Source organism: Chlorocebus sabaeus, chromosome 4, assembly GCF_047675955.1.
Source record: "Chlorocebus sabaeus isolate Y175 chromosome 4, mChlSab1.0.hap1, whole genome shotgun sequence".
Classification (NCBI taxonomy): Eukaryota; Metazoa; Chordata; class Mammalia; order Primates; family Cercopithecidae; genus Chlorocebus; species Chlorocebus sabaeus.
Window position 1 is genome coordinate 60,548,848 of NC_132907.1, and position 18,055 is coordinate 60,566,902.

At 40.7% G+C, this 18,055-nt stretch overlaps 1 protein-coding gene across 4 annotated transcripts in view; it reads left to right on the forward strand.

Annotated features, from left to right (window-relative positions):
* The window catches only part of C1QTNF3 (C1q and TNF related 3), a 41,680-nt gene that overhangs the window by 15,915 nt on the left and 7,710 nt on the right, over positions 1–18,055 (forward strand). The window contains exons 1-4 of one of the 4 annotated variants that reach the window (XM_007961314.3): positions 1,996–2,404; positions 9,495–9,606; positions 12,133–12,287; positions 16,809–16,938. In XM_007961314.3, the coding sequence (XP_007959505.2) occupies positions 2,102–2,404; positions 9,495–9,606; positions 12,133–12,287; positions 16,809–16,938 (700 nt within the window). In that variant the 5' untranslated portion in view covers positions 1,996–2,101. Of the gene's footprint in view, positions 1–1,995; positions 2,405–9,494; positions 9,607–12,132; positions 12,288–16,808; positions 16,939–18,055 lie in introns of those variants that run through there. The other 3 variants (XM_007961316.3, XM_007961317.3, XM_073014812.1) reach the window with 3 other exon arrangements.

The window sequence follows — 18,055 nt, forward strand, 5'->3', positions numbered from 1 at the left end:
GAGGCTGATTTGTAGTTACTTAGCAAGATGGCCCACGTCGTGGGGGATACGTGATGATGAGAGACAGAGACAGCTCTTGGAAAACCTGTGAATTGGGTGACCTAGATTTCAGAGCCACTGCTTGCTTTGTGGTCTCCTTGTGACATTTTCTCTGGGCCTCCCTGATGAGGGAACATTCCCCCACTGAGACACTGCTCTGGGCTTTCCTTCCCACAGCAAAAGCCCATCCACTTGCTCACCCTCCAAACACGGGCACCATCCTCTCTCCAGCTCCAGCTCCAGGTCTGGGAAGAAAATCCTCAGTTACTAAGAATAACAGTTTGACGCACTTCCCTTCCCAGGGACATCTACCTTTTAACGGTGGACATAATAGAACTCAAGGAAGCCGCCAGTGAGGAAGGTTTAGATGTTCAAGGGTAGACTTGTACCATGGAGATGGCTGAGTTTTTTATGCGCTACTAGGTGGGAACTGACTGCCCGGACCGAACATGACTTCCAAGGCCCCGAACTGTGGCCTGGAGAGCTTTTAGTTCACAGAGTAACTCTCTCCCTCCGTCCCCAGCACCAAACCCTTTCCATGTATAAGTGTGGACTCTGGAAGCGGCTGTTCTGGTAGCTGCAGGAGGAGCCAGGCTAGCTTTCGACAGTTCTGGCCACTTCTAGAGATGGCTCTTGGTTCTCAGGCCCTTGGCTGAGTGATGGGGGCAGCTGTCAGCAGCTCTCTCTTCTCTCCCCTTTTCCCACCTGCTCTGACTCTTCATCAGCAGGCTGAGCTTCTCCAAGCCTCAGTTTCCCACAGTGCCACGTCGCCCCCTTCTCATCAGACGCTTGCCACCCGTGCTCTTTATGGTCCTGGGTCTCTCCAGTTTTCACGAGAGAAGGCCAGTGACATTTTCTTAAGGCAGTGAATGAGTAATATAAATAAAATCATGTGTAAATAGAAGCAATTTTTGACGACAAAACTGTTTAAATTCTCTTAATTTATTATCCTGAAGCAATTAGGAATGTCCATTAGCTTTTTGGCTGAATTAATAAAAGTATAGCAACTAAAGCAAAGAACATGAGAATCCTCTTGCTCTGGATATGCTGTGTTCGAAATAATGTGTTTGGTGCTTTCCACTTCTTCAATTTTATTATTTATTTATTTTTTAAGTAGAGACAGGGTCTCGCTAAGTTGCCCAGGCTGGCCTCACATTTCTGGGCTCAAGGGATCTTCCTGTCTTGGGCTCTCAAGGTGCTGGGATTATAGGCATGAGCCATTGTGCCTGGCGCCGTTTCTATTTTAATTAAGAATATGTCAAAAGAAAGAGGAGCCAGAGACAGCCTTCTCTTAACACAAAGCAGGGTGTTATATCTTCATCTGACAATAAGTGACTTGGTTAACTTTGATTTAATTTTGGCTTTCGGGAAGTCATGGGGAAAAGAAGTAAAGCTGAGGATAGTGAAATACCTTTGCTAAACCCAGAGGCACTGCACCTGAATCCTGCTCGGTGTTTTGTAGGCAACTAACTGCCTTCTGCCACCGGTTTCTGGAAGGGGAAATGAGTTATCTTAAGTGGGCCAAAGTGGGGAAATACTAACAGTACAACTAGAAAGCAAGAGCTGTCGTGAAAGCCCTGAACGGGTTCCCACTGCCATTTCAGACGAAACTGATGCAGTTAAGCCTGAATTTCCTGGCAAGCGCAAGGGTAGGTTTTTCCAAAAGGCTTTTTAGACTGCAAATACACAGCCTTTCCATGTCTAATCACAAAAGCAAACCGCTGGACACATGCTCTCTGTTCCCAGCTGGTTGTGTATGTTTTCTTCACACTTCAACAGAAACGTGCCAAGGTGTGACATTTATGAATTTCGCCAACTGGGAACTGTGCACACAAATCGTTCTTGCCTGTGGTGTGGGAAAATGATGAATGGGGGCTGTTCTGCCTGGGGAGGAGGGCTGCTGTCACTCTGGCATGCCTACAGCCTTATTTATTACACACCAAAGTATAAAACCACTCCGCCACTGCAGCTCTCAGCTCCAGTCCTGGCATCTGCCCGAGGAGACCACGCTCCTGGAGCCCTGCTGTCTTCTCAGGGAGGCTCTGAGGCTCTATTGAGAATCATGCTTTGGAGGCAGCTCGTCTATTGGCAATTGCTGGCTTTGTTTTTCCTCCCTTTTTGCCTGTGTCAAGATGAATACATGGAGGTGAGCGGAAGAACTAATAAAGTGGTGGCAAGAATAGTGCAAAGCCACCAGCAGACTGGCCGTAGCGGCTCCAGGAGGGAGAAAGTGAGAGAGCGGAGCCATCCTAAAACTGGGACTGTGGATAATAACACTTCTACAGACCTAAAATCCCTGAGACCAGATGAGCTACCGCACCCCGAGGTAGATGACCTAGCCCAGATCACCCCATTCTGGGGCCAGGTACTCAGAATTCTCTTCTAAGGATATCTGTGAAAGCTTAATGAGTTCTGTTGCTGCTGCTGTTGTTGTTGTTGTTTTTCTTTTTTTTTTTTTGGCTAAGATTCTTAGAATCAGCGAATGCTTCCGAGAAGTTCGCTAAGCTGCTTGTGAATCTCTTTCTGGATTGCTCTCCGGTACAAGAGAGACTGTCGGTCTCTGTTAGAAAATCAGCAGAGGCAGCAATGATGTGATGGGATAGTGGTCGTAGCATCACCCCATCAGAAAGGGGAACCCGGCCAGCCAGCTTCCTGCTGTGCTGGGACTTGATTTCTTTCTTGCTCTGTTGGTCCGGAAAGGAGTGCTGACCCATGCAGATAGATGGGTCACTGTAGACAATCATTTGTTGTTCTTAAGAGAATTGGACTTTCTTAACCCCTTCCAGCAGGGAGAAGCTGCCCTTTGAGTTTGTCAAAAGCAATCAAAGTTTTTTTACTTTGATTTGTGAGTGTGCTGTCACATTTAATGGCAATGTTGTTTATTTGATTTATAGCATTCTAGATTGTTAAGCTTCTCTGTTCAGCCTGTTTTAAAAAGAATTAAAGAGTTAAATAAAAAATAAACTGTTCGAAATGCAAACCTTATAGCATGATTTGATGCCTGATAATCACAGAGGACTTGATCTATTTCTCAGGTTATAAATTCAGCTCTAAGGAAATATCTTTAAATCTTGGTAGTACAAGAGTGAGTTAAGATTTCAGTAGAGTGAATTGCAAATTGGTGAAACTCAATGTAATTTAAAATACTAAGTACATGACGAGACATATTTTGAATTACCCTCTAGGCATGTAGTGTGCTGAAAACTGATGGAGGGAGCAAGAAGAGTTACTTTGAGTTATACGATATTTGAACACATAGGTTTTTACTATAAGATTTGATTACTTTAATGCATTAAATAGGACCTGAAGAATTTCATGTAATTGAAATCTAAATCCTTCCTACCATAGATTCAGAAGTTTGAGTTGGTTGTTTGGTTATATGATCAGATCAAGATCATACACAGAATCAGTTGCCGATCTGAAACTAACCCAGAACTTTTAACTTGACCACACAATGCAGTTGTCCAAGCCATTCTGTGGGGGATGTATCCAGAGAAAATTGCTTCTTTAAGGAGCCATAGAAGAAGTGATAATCTCTAAATATGATCCTATCTTTTGAAAGCCACTTTTAGAGATTGTCTGTGCATCTGACAATCTTTTGGCTGAAGGGTAATGATTAACACTGATTTGTGTGTGGGTTTTTGTTTTTGTTTTGTGGTGAAGATATTTTCACTTCCGTCCAAGACTTGATCTGGACTTTCCATTTTACAGATGGTATCCTTCCTGACCATGGCAGTGTGATTCCCCCAGAGGAAGCAGAAGGAAGTTAAAGGTTGTCTTTGGTCATTATGTCCTGAAAACCGACAGCCAGCAGGCCACTGAAATCCAAATCACATTTCTCCTTCACTCTAGCTTCTAGGTTCCTGAAGTATTTTCAAACAAACCACCAACAGGAGATATTGAGGATATTTAGAGTTACTGATATTCTGGAAGTTTTCAATACAACTCCTCTACCAATGGCTGTGGAGACCACAGATTGAATTTAGGATTGTGCTACGTTCTTCCTTCTTTCCCTACTTCCCCTGTCCCTCTTCTTTGATCACAATTTACTTTTCCTCTTATTCATTCAGTTCCCAAGCATTTCTTGTGTTTCTACTTTGTACCAAACTTTAAAAGGGGGGCCAGGGATATATAAAGATAAATTTGCCTGAGCTCCCATGTCCAAACAATCCTAAAGTGCTATAGTAGAGACAAATTTTTGTTAATTAAATTAAGTTTAATTAAATGCCATGTGTTAAATAAAGTCAGTACATAAAAGGCAGTTGGGCAAAAGTGTCAAAGTACTGATAGTCTTTGAGTTGGGTCTCAAAAGATGAGATTAAAAGAATGACTATCCACAGCAGATTTAAAAAAAAAAAGTGCTGCAACAGAGACTAGAAAGCCTGTGAGGGATTGGCTGTGGCTGAAGCTCCTGGGTTAGGGATGCAGGGGTGGGGACTGGTGGGGACGGGGTGTTACACGATGTTAGTGCCAAGGAGGATTCTGCTAGCTGGTTTAGGAGCTTAGATTTTGCTTTGCTAGCTAGGTTTTGTTTGTTCATAGCAGGACAGTGAGGTAATCAGATATATGGTCTGGAAAGATGCTCTGGCTGTGGGTTCATGGTAGAGTACAATGGCCAGAGATCTGGGGTGGGCAGACCTGGGCTCTCTTTTCCTGGTATTTTCTTCTCTGCAGCCTCTTTGTCATTCACCTTTATCAATCTCCCCTCCTTCTCCTGGATACCCATTTCTCCCTCTTCCCACTTCACTTCCTCTTCTTTCTTTCCCCTTTTTTGGGGCAGGAGGTTTAAAAAAAGGAGCTATGACTCTCCTTCCTAGAAGTCACTTACTAGTAGTAGAGCTCCATTCTGCATCATTACCCCTAGGCCTCCATCTACAAAATTGATGGAGCGTGTCTTAGAGAGAAACTCTTTCTCCCATGCTGCAGATTTACAGGCCTTCTGCATACAAATTTGACCCGCTTTTGGGAAAGGGGATGATAAACTTAAGGAGATCATAAATAGCAACTACCTACATGTAATTTTCCCTTACCTAGGAGAAAACTTCTGAATTAACACATCCTGTCCAACTTGTTCTAAGAGCTCCAGCAAAAGGCTCACGAGCATTGTTCCATTCGACTGAACTTTGAAAGACAAGTCCAGAGGAAGGAACCTGTAATGCAATGTTGCCGAAGGGTTCTCATGAGGCGCCTGATTAGTAGCAACCAGAAGTCTCCCACTGTTCTGGTGGCAGCTCTGTGCAATTAAAGCGCCCTCAAATAGCCTGGTCTTGCACTTCCAATCCTAGTTGACTTTAGCATTGAACAACCTCATCTCCTGCAGCTGAATTCTTGTGCCTAGATACTAGACTTTAAAAACAAAATGTTTCTAAATTATTATTTGAAGCTTTGGAAAATACTTTAGTATCTTTGCATTGTAGAGCTGGAAAAAAATGCAAGACAATTGTAGGGAAAAAGTGGGAAATCTCCTGTTTCATCCTCTGAAGATTCTCTGAAAATGAACTGTCCAAAGGCAGATCAATAGGAGAAAAACACATACAGATTTACTTAATGTGCATAGCACACGGGAATCACATGGGGATGATTTCCCAATAGCCCAATGCAGTATGCATGCTTACACACCCTTCCATGTAGGGTAGCGGGGAGTTGGGGAATGTAGAAGTAAATTACAAAGTTCCTCTGAGCCCTGGGGGAGGTGTTGTTACCAGCAGTGAATCCATGTGGGTCTGCAGCAACCTCAATTCTTGGCTCCTCAATTTCATTGAGGGTCATAAGGCAGAAGGAGAGACCAAGGCAAGTTTTAGAGCAGGAATGAAAGTTTATTAAAAAGCTTTAGAGCAGGAACAACAGGAAGGCAGGTATACTTGGAAGAGGGCCAAATGGGCAACTTGAAAGACAAGTGCACGGTTTGACGTTTTGACTTGGGGTTTTTTACGTTGGCATACTCATGGGGTCTTGTATTACTTCTGCCTTGATTCTTCCCTTGGGGTGGGTTGTCTACATGTGCAGTGGCCTGCCAGCACTTACTTGGGAGGTGAGCATGCACAGTGTGTTTACTGGAGTTGTAAGCATGCTCACTTGAGGTATTCTTCCCTTACTAGCCAAATGCTCCTAGGAGGTCATTTGCCACTGAAACTGCCATTTTGCCTCTTAGTGCACATGCTTGAGCCCACTTGCCTACCTCCTGAGATCTTATTGGGAAGCTGCTGATAACCAGTTTCAGGTTTTTTCTATCTTTACGAAGACTGCCTTTCCCTGGCACTGGCTGCAACCAATTATTATTTTAGAGACAGTTAAAAGCCACTTGATCATCACCTGATGATCACCTGAAATTCCTGGTCAGGTAGAACCCTCCCCTACCCTGCTCGTGTCTGAGTAGCTACCTACTGTAACAGTGTCAAGAAGGGAAGGGAGAGAAATTTACTGTGAACAGAGGTTGTCTTAAAGCTTCCCAGATTATGGCTTCTAGCTGCCCTCAGGAAATAGAAGAAAAGCCTGTCTGAGCCTTGTGATGACTCCCAGTATCTTTGCTTCTCCAGTGGTTGATCTTTCCTGGCTATTTGATGAGATTCCTAAGGAGGGGGTCTTAAGACAATTGCATTTCTTTTGGAAAGACACTTCCTTAGTCAAATAAAGAAATTCCAGACAGAGTCCCTCCCGGCACTTCTGGAAAGAGGATCAGAGAGACTGGGAGGCAGGGAAAGGTCAGAGAGAGACCTTGGATCTGAGGCTTCTTTCTTTCTTTTCTCTTCTTTTTTTTTAATAAGAGATTTGCCACAAGCCAATTTTCCCTATGATGGCTCTTCCAACACCTCTTTATTAAAACACTAAAGGTCAGAAGGATCATGAGGCCCCTCTCTCATGATCTGCATTCATACTGAAAATCAAGGTCAAGCGAGCTTTTGTCCTGCTCCACAGAGCCTTCCATCCTCCCTGTGCTCACCTTATCTTCATGGCTTATTTCTGAAGCCTTCCATTTCCAAAGCACTCAACACGTTGAAGCACGTATTTTAAAGAGTCATTTTCTGTGCACCAACACCACCTCATCCAATCCTCCAATTGAATAGCCAAAAACAAAACAAACAAAAAAGAAGTCTGGAGAACAGTGACTTCTCTAAGGTCACGCAGCACCATGATGGAAATTCTAGTTTCAGTCCAGTGGGTGTTTCAACATTCCTAAGCATTTCAGTATTTCCATTCCATTCCTACATCCACTTGAGGATTTTCCCTCCTTCTCCTCCCTTTTCCATCCTTAAAATTCATCATTGGCAGAGCCCTGGATTTTCTGAGGTTTAAAAAGCTGAATTTCACATTAGCAAAACCATAACAGGAAATATGGAATCCTTCCTTCTCAGATTACAATTTTGGATTAGAAAGTGGGGCATGCCGTGGTGTCTTTGACTTTCCAAGTGTCCTGAAATCTCTCAGACAAAATCACTGAGATGAAATCCCTCACCTCAAACCAACGGCTTTAGTTGATTTTTTCTTCCCCTACCAATTTGACAGAAGGTTTTCATACTCTCTAGTTAGTTCTTGTCCAGGTTTCAGCCTGGTAGACTGAAGACAAGACTAGGAGTTAGCTCTAAGTTATAGCTCCTGATCAGCAAGACTTGGGTTCTGAGCTGTTGCAGGAGAATGCTTGTGCTACAGATACTGTTCAGTGTTTTCCCTGAATAGCTTTGTGGAAAGTTTTAGGAAAAAGCAGTGAGAGAGTAAGAACAAAATCCAAGCCCATTTTTAGAAAGAAAAGAAAGTAAGGTCTAAATGTTTAACGGTGTGAAGTTTTGACCCAGTTTTCTGCTTAAATTTTTAGTGATAAATGCAACTTGAATTTTAAATTCTTTTTTCCTCCCTCTGTGTCTCCTTTTTCTTTCTCTTCTTCCCTGTCCTCCTTTTTCCCTCCTTTACTTCGTTTTTTTCATGAATCTCTTAGCAACAACATGCTGTTTTCAAAAGACCATTGAATTATAATTGATGTCTAGGAACATTCCCATGAGTATTTTGTATGACATAATTAAAAGGCAAGTTGCCAATTTAGATGAGAGTTCAAATTTCATAAGCAACTTTAACTTTTCTGCCAATCAACTTCCACTAAGTCTTTAGCTCTTAGACAGCATATATTTTAGAAATTTATCTTTGTTTAAATAAGCATTTCACTCGGCATCATACTTGAGCATATTTAGTACCCATTAAATGCTTATAAAATATTGGTTCAAAGAGTGGGATAATCATTTCACAGGTTTTTTTGTTTTGTTTTGTTTTGGTTTTTTTTTGAGACTGAGTCTTGCTCTTGTCACCCAGGCTGGAGTACAATGGTGCTGTCTCAGCTCACTGCAACCTCTGCCTCCTGGGTTCAAGTGATTCTCCTGCCTCAGCCTCCCAAGTAGCTGGGATTACAAGCATGCACCACCATGCCTGGCTAATTTTTGTATTTTTAGTAGAGATGGAGTTTCACCATGTTGGCCAGGCTAGTCTCCAACTCCTAACCTCAGGTGATCCACCTGCCTCGGCCTCCAAAAGTGCTGGGATTACAGGCGTGAGCCACCATGCCTGGCCTAATCATTTCACATTTTAAAGTGGAATGTGGGAAATAGAAATCATGTTAAATAGTTGATTTACTTATAAAGTTAAAGTTGTTTCAAGATGTAGATTATTAATAAAAATGTATTGGACTTATGGTTAATAGCAATGTATTATATTCTTGAAGATTGTTGAGAGTAGATTTTAAGTGCTCTCTCTACAAAAACAGTATATGAGACAATGTATATGTTAATTAGCTCAATTTAGTATTTTACACTGTGTAATTGGTTTACAACAACATGTTATACATGATAAATATACATGTAATTTCTAGTTGTCAGTTAAACAAATAAATAAATGTATTGGACTAAAGAATACTTTATTTCTTTCGTTTTCTAAGACAATTTAAGTATGCTATGGCTGTTTGAAAAACTAGTGTTACTATTCAGAATTTCCAGGAAATCTTAATCTAGCTCTTAACTTAGTATCATGGATATAGTAAGCATTTAAAAACAGTGTTTGAAGTGGATAATTCTTGTAATTTGAGGACCATCTACTCAATTTAGCTACATCTGGGGCTATGGCAGTTGGAAAAGAAAAAAGGCTTCCAAGTCCACTTCTGAAGGAGTTTCTTCCTTTGCTGTTACAGTGGCAGCAGGAAGGCACTTTCCAGAAATAGGACCCAACTTCCCACTTCCACCCACACACCTTTTCAAAGAGCATCTTCCTCTATTGACTTTCTTGTTGCCTTTTCCTTTGATCATCAACTGACCTTAGCTACTCCTTGACCCTTTGCCATTGATATCTCCACCGCATCCCATCTCTTCTGATCTTGATTGGAGTTAAGCTTGCCTAAGGGTCAAGGTTAGTGAAAATTTAGAAATCCTAACTGCTCACAAGTACCTTTTGTTCTGAAGCTTCTCTTTCTGTCTTTTTAGTCTCCACAAACCGGAGGACTACCCCCAGACTGCAGTAAGTGTTGTCATGGAGACTACAGCTTTCGAGGCTACCAAGGCCCCCCTGGGCCACCGGGCCCTCCTGGCATTCCAGGTAAGGACAAGCAAGACACGCTGTCAATCTAATTGCAGCCTGAGCTAAAGTAGGAGGAAAGGGCAAACCTAAATAATTTGGGATCACTTCGGTGTGATCCAAAGGATCCGCTAGACTCATGGCATCCTGGAGTACCATGTTCATAGGCTGGGAGGCTCCTCACCAGCATTGAGTCTGAAACGATCAGGTCATAGTCTTCTTTCCAGTATATCTGCCACAGCGCACTTTATGAAGGGCAGAGTATAGCCGAAAGCTTACTGGTCTGGGCTACAGCCATCTCAATGCCAGTCACTGAGCTGTGCATCCTTCTGTGTGACTCTAGGTCCAGCTAAGCGCTTCTTCCTCCAGTCTCAGGGTCTCTCCATGTTCAGTCATCTCTCAGTTGACTCTCATGCCACTCTTGGCCTCATGGAAACATTTTTAGGCTCCAGCACCATGTAGTGGCATGGGGAATGCTCTGGAGCTACATCAGACCCCACTAGACCAACAGTTCAGCCATCTGTACTATACCAGTGCCACCAGGCACAGGGGGGTGCCACAGGCCTGCTGGTACCTGGGTCAGTCCAGGAAAGGGTAGCCCGGGTCCCCTCAATTTGGGGCTCTCAAGCCTATCTTGGGTTTTATTGTCTTCATCCTCAGGTTAATCCCTAGGGTAGGACCTAATCTCAGGGTCTGGCCAAAGTCCACTGGCTCTTCTGTGACTTACTCTCATTGATGTTAATATTGATCAAATGTGGTTCAAATTTTTTTCTACTTTTGAGTAGCTTCTTGCACAAAAACAAATTTACAGCAAGAAAATCTTATGTTAAACTTTAAACTACATTTACTGGCTTGGAATCTATGTCATTGGTCATCAAGGACAGCAGCCAGCAGGTGCAATGATGTAGGGTAGGGACTATTTCGACCCTTGTAAAATCTTCTCAGGTCTTAACTCTTCTGAGGTTACACATAAGGCTGGCCTTGGTTAAATGTTTTCTAACCAGGAAATGGCTTTGTCACTGAACACATTAATTTGTAAACACAGTCAAAATTCATGCATATGTTAATTAGCTCAATTTAGTATTGAGCATTTGGAAGGGTTGTAAGCCTGGTATGATAACTGGCCAAGGATAGCATGTAAAATAAACAGCAAAAAGCCTGAAATTTAACAAATATTAAAAATAAAGAAGAGGTGTAGAAATTGTCTCTTGGTGGCAAAGGGAAAAGTTAAAATTATTTCCAACTCTTGCTTTCAAAATCATTGCTGTAATTTGTTTAATGAATGAGTTTACCTTTTCCTCAGTTGTAAAAGTGATATGTGTTTTTTGTAGAAAACTTCAAAGAGACAGAAAAATATACAGAATGACATGAAAATTACTCATGTTCCACATTTAGAAAAGAATCTCCGTGAATATTTTTTTTTTTCTTTTTTGAGACGGAGTCTTGCTCTGTCGCCCAGGGTGGAGTGCAGTGGCTGGATCTCAGCTCACTGCAAGCTCCGCCTCCCAGCTTTACGCCATTCTCCTGCCTCAGCCTCCTGAGTAGCTGGGACGACAGGCGCCCGCCACTATGCCCGGCTAGTTTTTTGTATTTTTAGTAGAGACGGGGTTTCACTGGGGTAGCCAGGATGGTCTCGATCTCCTGACCTCGTGATCCGCCCGTCTCGGCCTCCCAAAGTGCTGGGATTACAGGCTTGAGCCATCGCGCCCGGCTGTGAATATTTTTCTGTAACTTATCCTTGTCTTTTTTTCCCTATGGATATAATACATAAATACATCTTTTTCCAAACAAAGAGAGTATCATGTTATCTCTATTTACTCATCACTTTTTTTTTTTCCTGAAACAAAGTCTGGCTCTTTTGTCCAGGCTGGCATGAAGTGGCATGATCCAGGCTCCCTGTAGCCTTGGCCTCTTACGCTCAAGAAGTCATCCTGCCTCAGCCTCCCAAATACCTGGGACTACAGGTGCGCACCACTACACCTGGCTAATTTTTTAATTTCCATTTTTGTAAAGATGGGATCTCGCCATATAGCTCAAGCTTGTCTCAAACTCTAGGGCTCAAGTGATCCTCCCACCATGGCTTCCCAGAGTGTTGAGGTTACAGGTGTGAGCCACGGTACCTGGCCACTTCTAACTTTAAAATCTAAAAATATCATAAATATCACTGTATCATTAAATGTTTTTCTTCCACCTTCTTTTTTATGACTATATAACATAGTTTCTAGAATACGTCATGCCGTCCTAGTATTGGTGATTATATAGGTGGTTTCCAGTCTTGGCTATTTTAAATGATAATGTCATAATTAGAATTCTACACAATTTTTCCTCTAAGCCTTGCTTCAAAGGATGAACAGGCTTTGGAGCTTTAGGGTATCTAAGGCTTCTTTCAGAGCCTGGTGCCCTATTTAGATGATGATATCCCTTGGTTATAGTTGGGATTGTTTCGAATGGGCCCCTTTCATAAGTGAGTTTGGACAGTTTTTCTAGAAATAGAGGGTAAGTATGAGCGACTGGGTTTTCTCATGTGATGATATCTGGTTGTTTAAGGAAACCATGGAAACAATGGCAACAATGGAGCCACTGGCCATGAAGGAGCCAAAGGTGAGAAGGGCGACAAAGGTGACCTGGGGCCTCGAGGGGAGCGGGGGCAGCATGGCCCCAAAGGAGAGAAGGGCTACCCAGGGATTCCACCAGAACTTCAGGTAAACCATCCTCGGTACATCTCCTGGTGGCTTTCCAACCTCCCTGACCACAAGGGGCCAGGAATCAGGATGTTCGAGTGCTTCCTCAAGTCTTCCCCAATCCTGAGTAAATCTGAGTCTCAGTTTATTCTTCTACATCACAGGATGTTTGCATAAGGCCCATGCTGTCCAAAAGGAGGACTTTGATATTATTCTTAGGGAGACATTTATGAAGAGTGAAATCTAAGACCCACATAGGACCAAATCCAAGACAACCCTGAATATAAATTAATCTCCTATTTTCTGAAATGAGATGTTTTTTAAGAATGTAATAAGATGTAATAAGAGTTTGGGCCAACTCAAATATATAAACATTTAAATATATAAATGGAATGGTGAAAGTCTGGTTACAATATTTTATTTATTAATGTTGTTATATTTACATATACTAATGCATACGTAAATATTGATATATATTGTTTTCTCTCAACTCAGATGTTGTGGTATAATTTGTATTTATTTATTTATTGAAACAGAGTCTTTCTCTGTTGCCCAGGCTGGAGTGCAGTGGCACAATCTCGGCACACTGCAACCTCTGCCTCGTGGGTTTGAGCAATTCCCTGCCTCAGCCTCCCTAGTAGCTGGAATTATAGGCATCCGTCACCACATCTGGCTAATTTTTGTATTTCTAATAGAGACAGGTTTTTGCCATGTTGGCCAGGCTGGTCTCAAATTCCTGGCCTGAAGTGATCTGCCTGCCTTGGCCTCCCAAAAAAGTTCTGGTATTACAGGCTTGAGCCACACGCTTGACCTTGCGGTATAAATTTTACTTGAGTTTTTCTTGTCAGAATCTTCTTTATCAACGGAAGATTTCAATTCTGAGTCCTCCACTCAGTGTTCCAGACCAGATTACATTCATTTCAGCATAAAGTTTAAAAAATCAATTTATGAGGTTAAAAGTGTACATTTTATCCCAAGCTCAAGTACCCATCTATTCTTTATCTCTTTTTAAAATGACCGTTAAAGTTCTTATTGCCAACAACATCTTAAACTTGTAAATGTGAGGTTAGGTCACAAGAAAAATTACTAATTTTGGGTTATTTCTGGAAGGTGGAGGAGGGCTAACATTTTGAAATGGATCCCCTCCAGGGGATTGCTATCAGCATTGAAAACTAGCATTTTTAAAAAATTAAGTTTCTTTCTGGCTAGTGTCTTCCCAAAAAAAGTAACTTGTGGATAAAAATAAAGTAACTGAGATAAAATGCTGCAACATGAGAGATTTTTGAAGAACTACACTATAAAGCGATTCTTGCCTGAAGGATCAATTAGGGGGAAACTGTCTTTTATTTGTGCGTGTATGGTGGTTGTTTGACCCTGTATAAGTTCCATCATTTTTCTGGGCCTTGGTTTTTCAAGTTTAAAATAACTTGAATAGTTAGTGTGTTACTCTCACTCCTTTTTGTGGGTTTTGCAACTTTTAAATGAATGCTGTTTTTGTTTTGTTTTGTGTGTGTGTGCACAGGCTGGAGGGCAGTGGTGTGATCTTGGCTCACTGCAGCCTCCACCAGGGTTCAAGCGATTCTCTTGCCTCAGCTTCTGGAGTAGCTGGGATTACAGGTGCGCAACACCATGCCCGGCTAATTTTTTTGTCTTTTTAGTAGAGACGGCATTTCGCTATGTTGGCCAGGCTGGTCTCGAACTCCTGGCCTCCAGTGATTCACCTGCCTCAGCCTCCCAAAGTGCTGGGATTACAGGTGTGAGCCACCGTGCCTAGCCAAATACTGTTTAATAATTTTAGCAACCTGGGATCCATGTGCCAGTATAAATTTACAAACAAAAAGGCTAGAGATGTCACTCAGCCAAGTTAAGGTATTTAATAAGACAGAAGATACACATCTCAAAGCTAGACACTCTAACCCAGAACCTATGAATGGTAAACCATGGAGAAGGGGCCCTAGAGTAGCCAGTTTGATAGAGAACATTCTGGGCAATTATTAAATTTGCCCCATCAGTTATTTTACCCTAAAATCACAGTCCAATCATTTGGGTCTTATGGGCAGATTGTGAAGGAGGGAACTTCACATTCTTTGAAGGTCCCAGCAAGTTAAAGAATTTATTAATCTAACTTACACTCAGTTTCAATGACTCATTTGGATGAAGGATTGACTTTGACTTTTTTTTTTTTTTTTTTTTCTGCACATAATGATACACTGCAGTGTAAAATGGGGATTATCTCTATACAGTAAGTGATCTCTAGGGTATATTGTTTTTTTGTTTTGTTTTGTTTTTTGACTTTGACTTTCACAAGTCATTCTTCAATGGTGAGTTTAAGCAGAAGCTTTTCTTTTTTAAAAAAACTTCTATTTTAAACTCAGGGGTACATGTGCAGGTTTTTTACATAGGTAAACCTGTGTCATGGGGATTTATTGTACAGATTATTTTATCACCAGGTATTAAGACTAGTACCCATTGGTTATTTTTCCTGATCCTCCCCCTCCTCCCACCTTCCATCCTCCCACAGGCCCCAGTGTGTGTTGTTCCGCTCTATATGTCCACGTATTCTTATCATTTATCTCCCACATATACATGAGAACATGCGGTGTTTGATTTTCTGTTCCTGCATTAGTTTGCTAAGGATAACGGCCTCCCACTCCATCCATGTTCCTGCAAGGGACACTCACTCTTTTTCATGGCTGCGTAGTATTCCATGGGTGTATATGTACCACATTTTTTTTATCCAGTCTATCATCAATGGTAGTTTATATTGATTCCATGTCTTTGCTATTGTGAATAGTGACAAAAGCTTTTCTTGACAGGTGGAATTGTCTCAAGGCTTTTACAATTATTGTTAACATTTTGTATTTTGAACTTCAACCCTGTCTTTGGACATTAGTAGTATAGAGGTGGTAACAATAGTAGTAGTGGTGGCAGGAGGAGGAAGAGTAGTGCCCCATTCTCCACTTAAGGGATATAGAAATTTGAGGCTCAATTACTCAGTGACTTGCCAAGTGACAGAATTAAGAGAGGTGGGCCTTAATCTCATATCTTTGGGCCCAAGTAGACAGCTTTATATCCAAACTCATAGAGCATCTTGGTTGCCAACACGAGCTGGTTTCTTAAGTTAATTCTCTTTGCTGATCTTTTACCGATTGAGCAGAGGCTTTCAAAGTCCCTTAAAAGATTACACATAAAGTATTTGTAACCATTCCCAGAAATGGGTGTTGACCATTAAATGACTTCTCAGATTCCCCATCTCTAAACTTTGCAGTTCCAATATTACATTTTTTCATCCAAAATCATGCCGAAAAATTTTTGCTGTTCTAATATTCAAAAAGATTGTTAATTTTAGTAAACCATTTTTCTGTATTTTAGATAACCGCAAACACTCCTTTTTACCTTTTCAAGGTTATTCATGTAATATCTTTTCATCATTAAAAAAATTAGAAAACTTCTGGGCCAAAAATAATAAAACATGCCCAGAAATGATTACTATTAACATACAGTTACATAACTTTTCAGATTTATGCGTACTTATATACATGTTACTTTTAAATATGATGGGAACATATATACATATCATTACTTTATTTCATGAATGACAATCTATCCTAAATGTCTGTTCATGTAAATAAGTAAAATTCTGTATTTTTAAAATTTGTATCTTTTTTTCTGAATATAAAATTAATACGTGCTAACTTGAAAATTATAAGTGTAATGAAGAAAGGAAAACTTTCCCATGAAACTTCTACCAAGAAAGACCTGCTATTAATAATTTCAAGAATATTCTTGCAGATATTTTTCTGAATTTGCCCACACAATAACTCCATCCACACAGACACAGTTAATAAAGTCTGGTATCAGACAATAATGATCTTGTGTTGTCTACTTTTTGAGTAAACAGTGTATTGAAGATATTTTCTCATTTTATATAGATGCACATTTAGATCAGCATCAAGAATTCTCAAAGTGTATTCAAAGAATTAATTTCATTAGAAATTGATAGGCTGGGCACCATGGCTCCCACCTATAATCCTAGTACTTTGGGAGGCCAGGGAATGTGGATCTCTTGAGCCTAGGAGTTTGAGACCAGCCTTGGCAACGTAGTAAGAACTTGTCTATATAAAGAAAAACAATAAATTAATAGGTATCTCTTGGGGAAAAAATAATGCAGGGTTACCAAAATTAAAATGTTTGGCTATAGGGTTTCTCACATCCTTGAATTTGCTAATGTGCATTTCACGGCTGTAAGTGGAAAATCTCATCTAAATTTTTCTGGTATTATTTGATAACAGAATTTTAATATTTCAAAAATCATTTGAAAGACAAATAATCTTTGAAACCTATGTTCAGACATTGTCAGTCTAACGGCTGCATAGCATTCAAGTGTTAGGAATTACCATAATTTATTTATTTCTTTCTCCATAGATTGATGTTTATTCCCAATCTTGCTGTTATGTATAATGTTTAACAAACTAATCTGCATAAAAACTTGACTTCTTTAAGATAAATTGCCTATTTATTGACCAATAATTCTTTCCTTAGATTGCATTCATGGCTTCTCTGGCAACACACTTCAGCAATCAGAACAGTGGGATTATCTTCAGCAGTGTTGAGACCAACATTGGAAACTTCTTTGATGTCATGACTGGTAGATTTGGGGCCCCAGTATCAGGTGAGATGGAAACATTGGATAAAGATTGAGTTAATCAATGTAATAATAAAGACAAGGAAGGAAGGAAAGAAGAGAGGGAGGGATGGAGAAAGGGAGGGAGGAAAAGAAGGAGGAAGGGAATATGAAATAAAGGAAGACATTAAGGTAGTTATTTTTTTCTCATTCAAGTTAAACCAAACAGCTCATATAGATTTCTATTGGATTTCAAAGTAAACAAATTAGAATCTGAAAACATAAAAATAGTTTTTAAAATATGGCCACAGTCATTAATATTATTAACTCTGATCTAGACTGAGCTAAATAATTCTTAAGAGGACATAGTTACCTCAGACTTTAAAAGTCCTTAAAACATAATTCTCAGTTTAAATGTGTCATAACTGTTTCCTCCCCTTGCCACCACCTCAAGGAGTGCCTGATCCTATTTTTTTAATTAAAAGAAATTGAGCAGGTAATACATTTACTTATTTAAAAAGTTAAAAGAGTTTGTTTATGCAAATGAATACAAATATATCTTTTCACATTTCTATATAACAGCTAGGACAGTCTACATTCTGATTGTGTTTTGCTTTTTTAAAAAACTAACAATATATTTTAGAAATCTTTTCACATCATTACTTCATCTTCTTTCTTATAGCTGGATGTACCAAAGTATATTTAATGATTCCCTTATTGCTGGACATTTGGGTTGTTTCCAGTTTGGTTTTTTTTGGTGGTGGTGGTGGATTTTTTTTTTTTTTTTTTCTAGGGAGGGTCTCACTCTGTAGCCCAGCCTGGAGTACAGTGGTGCCATCTCGGCCCACTGCAACCTCTGCCACCTTTGCCTCCCAAGCTTAAGCGATCCTCCCCACTTAGCCTCCCAAGTAGCTGGAACTACAGACCCAGGCCACCATACTTGGCTAATTTTTGTAGTTTTAGTAGAGACTACCGTGTTTTACCATGTTGGCCAGGCTGGTCTGAAATTCCTGGCCTGAAGTGATCCGCCTGCCCCAGCCTCCCAAAGTGCTGGAATTACAGGTGTGAGCCACCATGCCGGCAAGAATATACCACTTTGTAATTGATCACTTACAGGTGCATCTGTAGGCTAAAGTTTTAGGAATGTTATCAGTATAAACATATC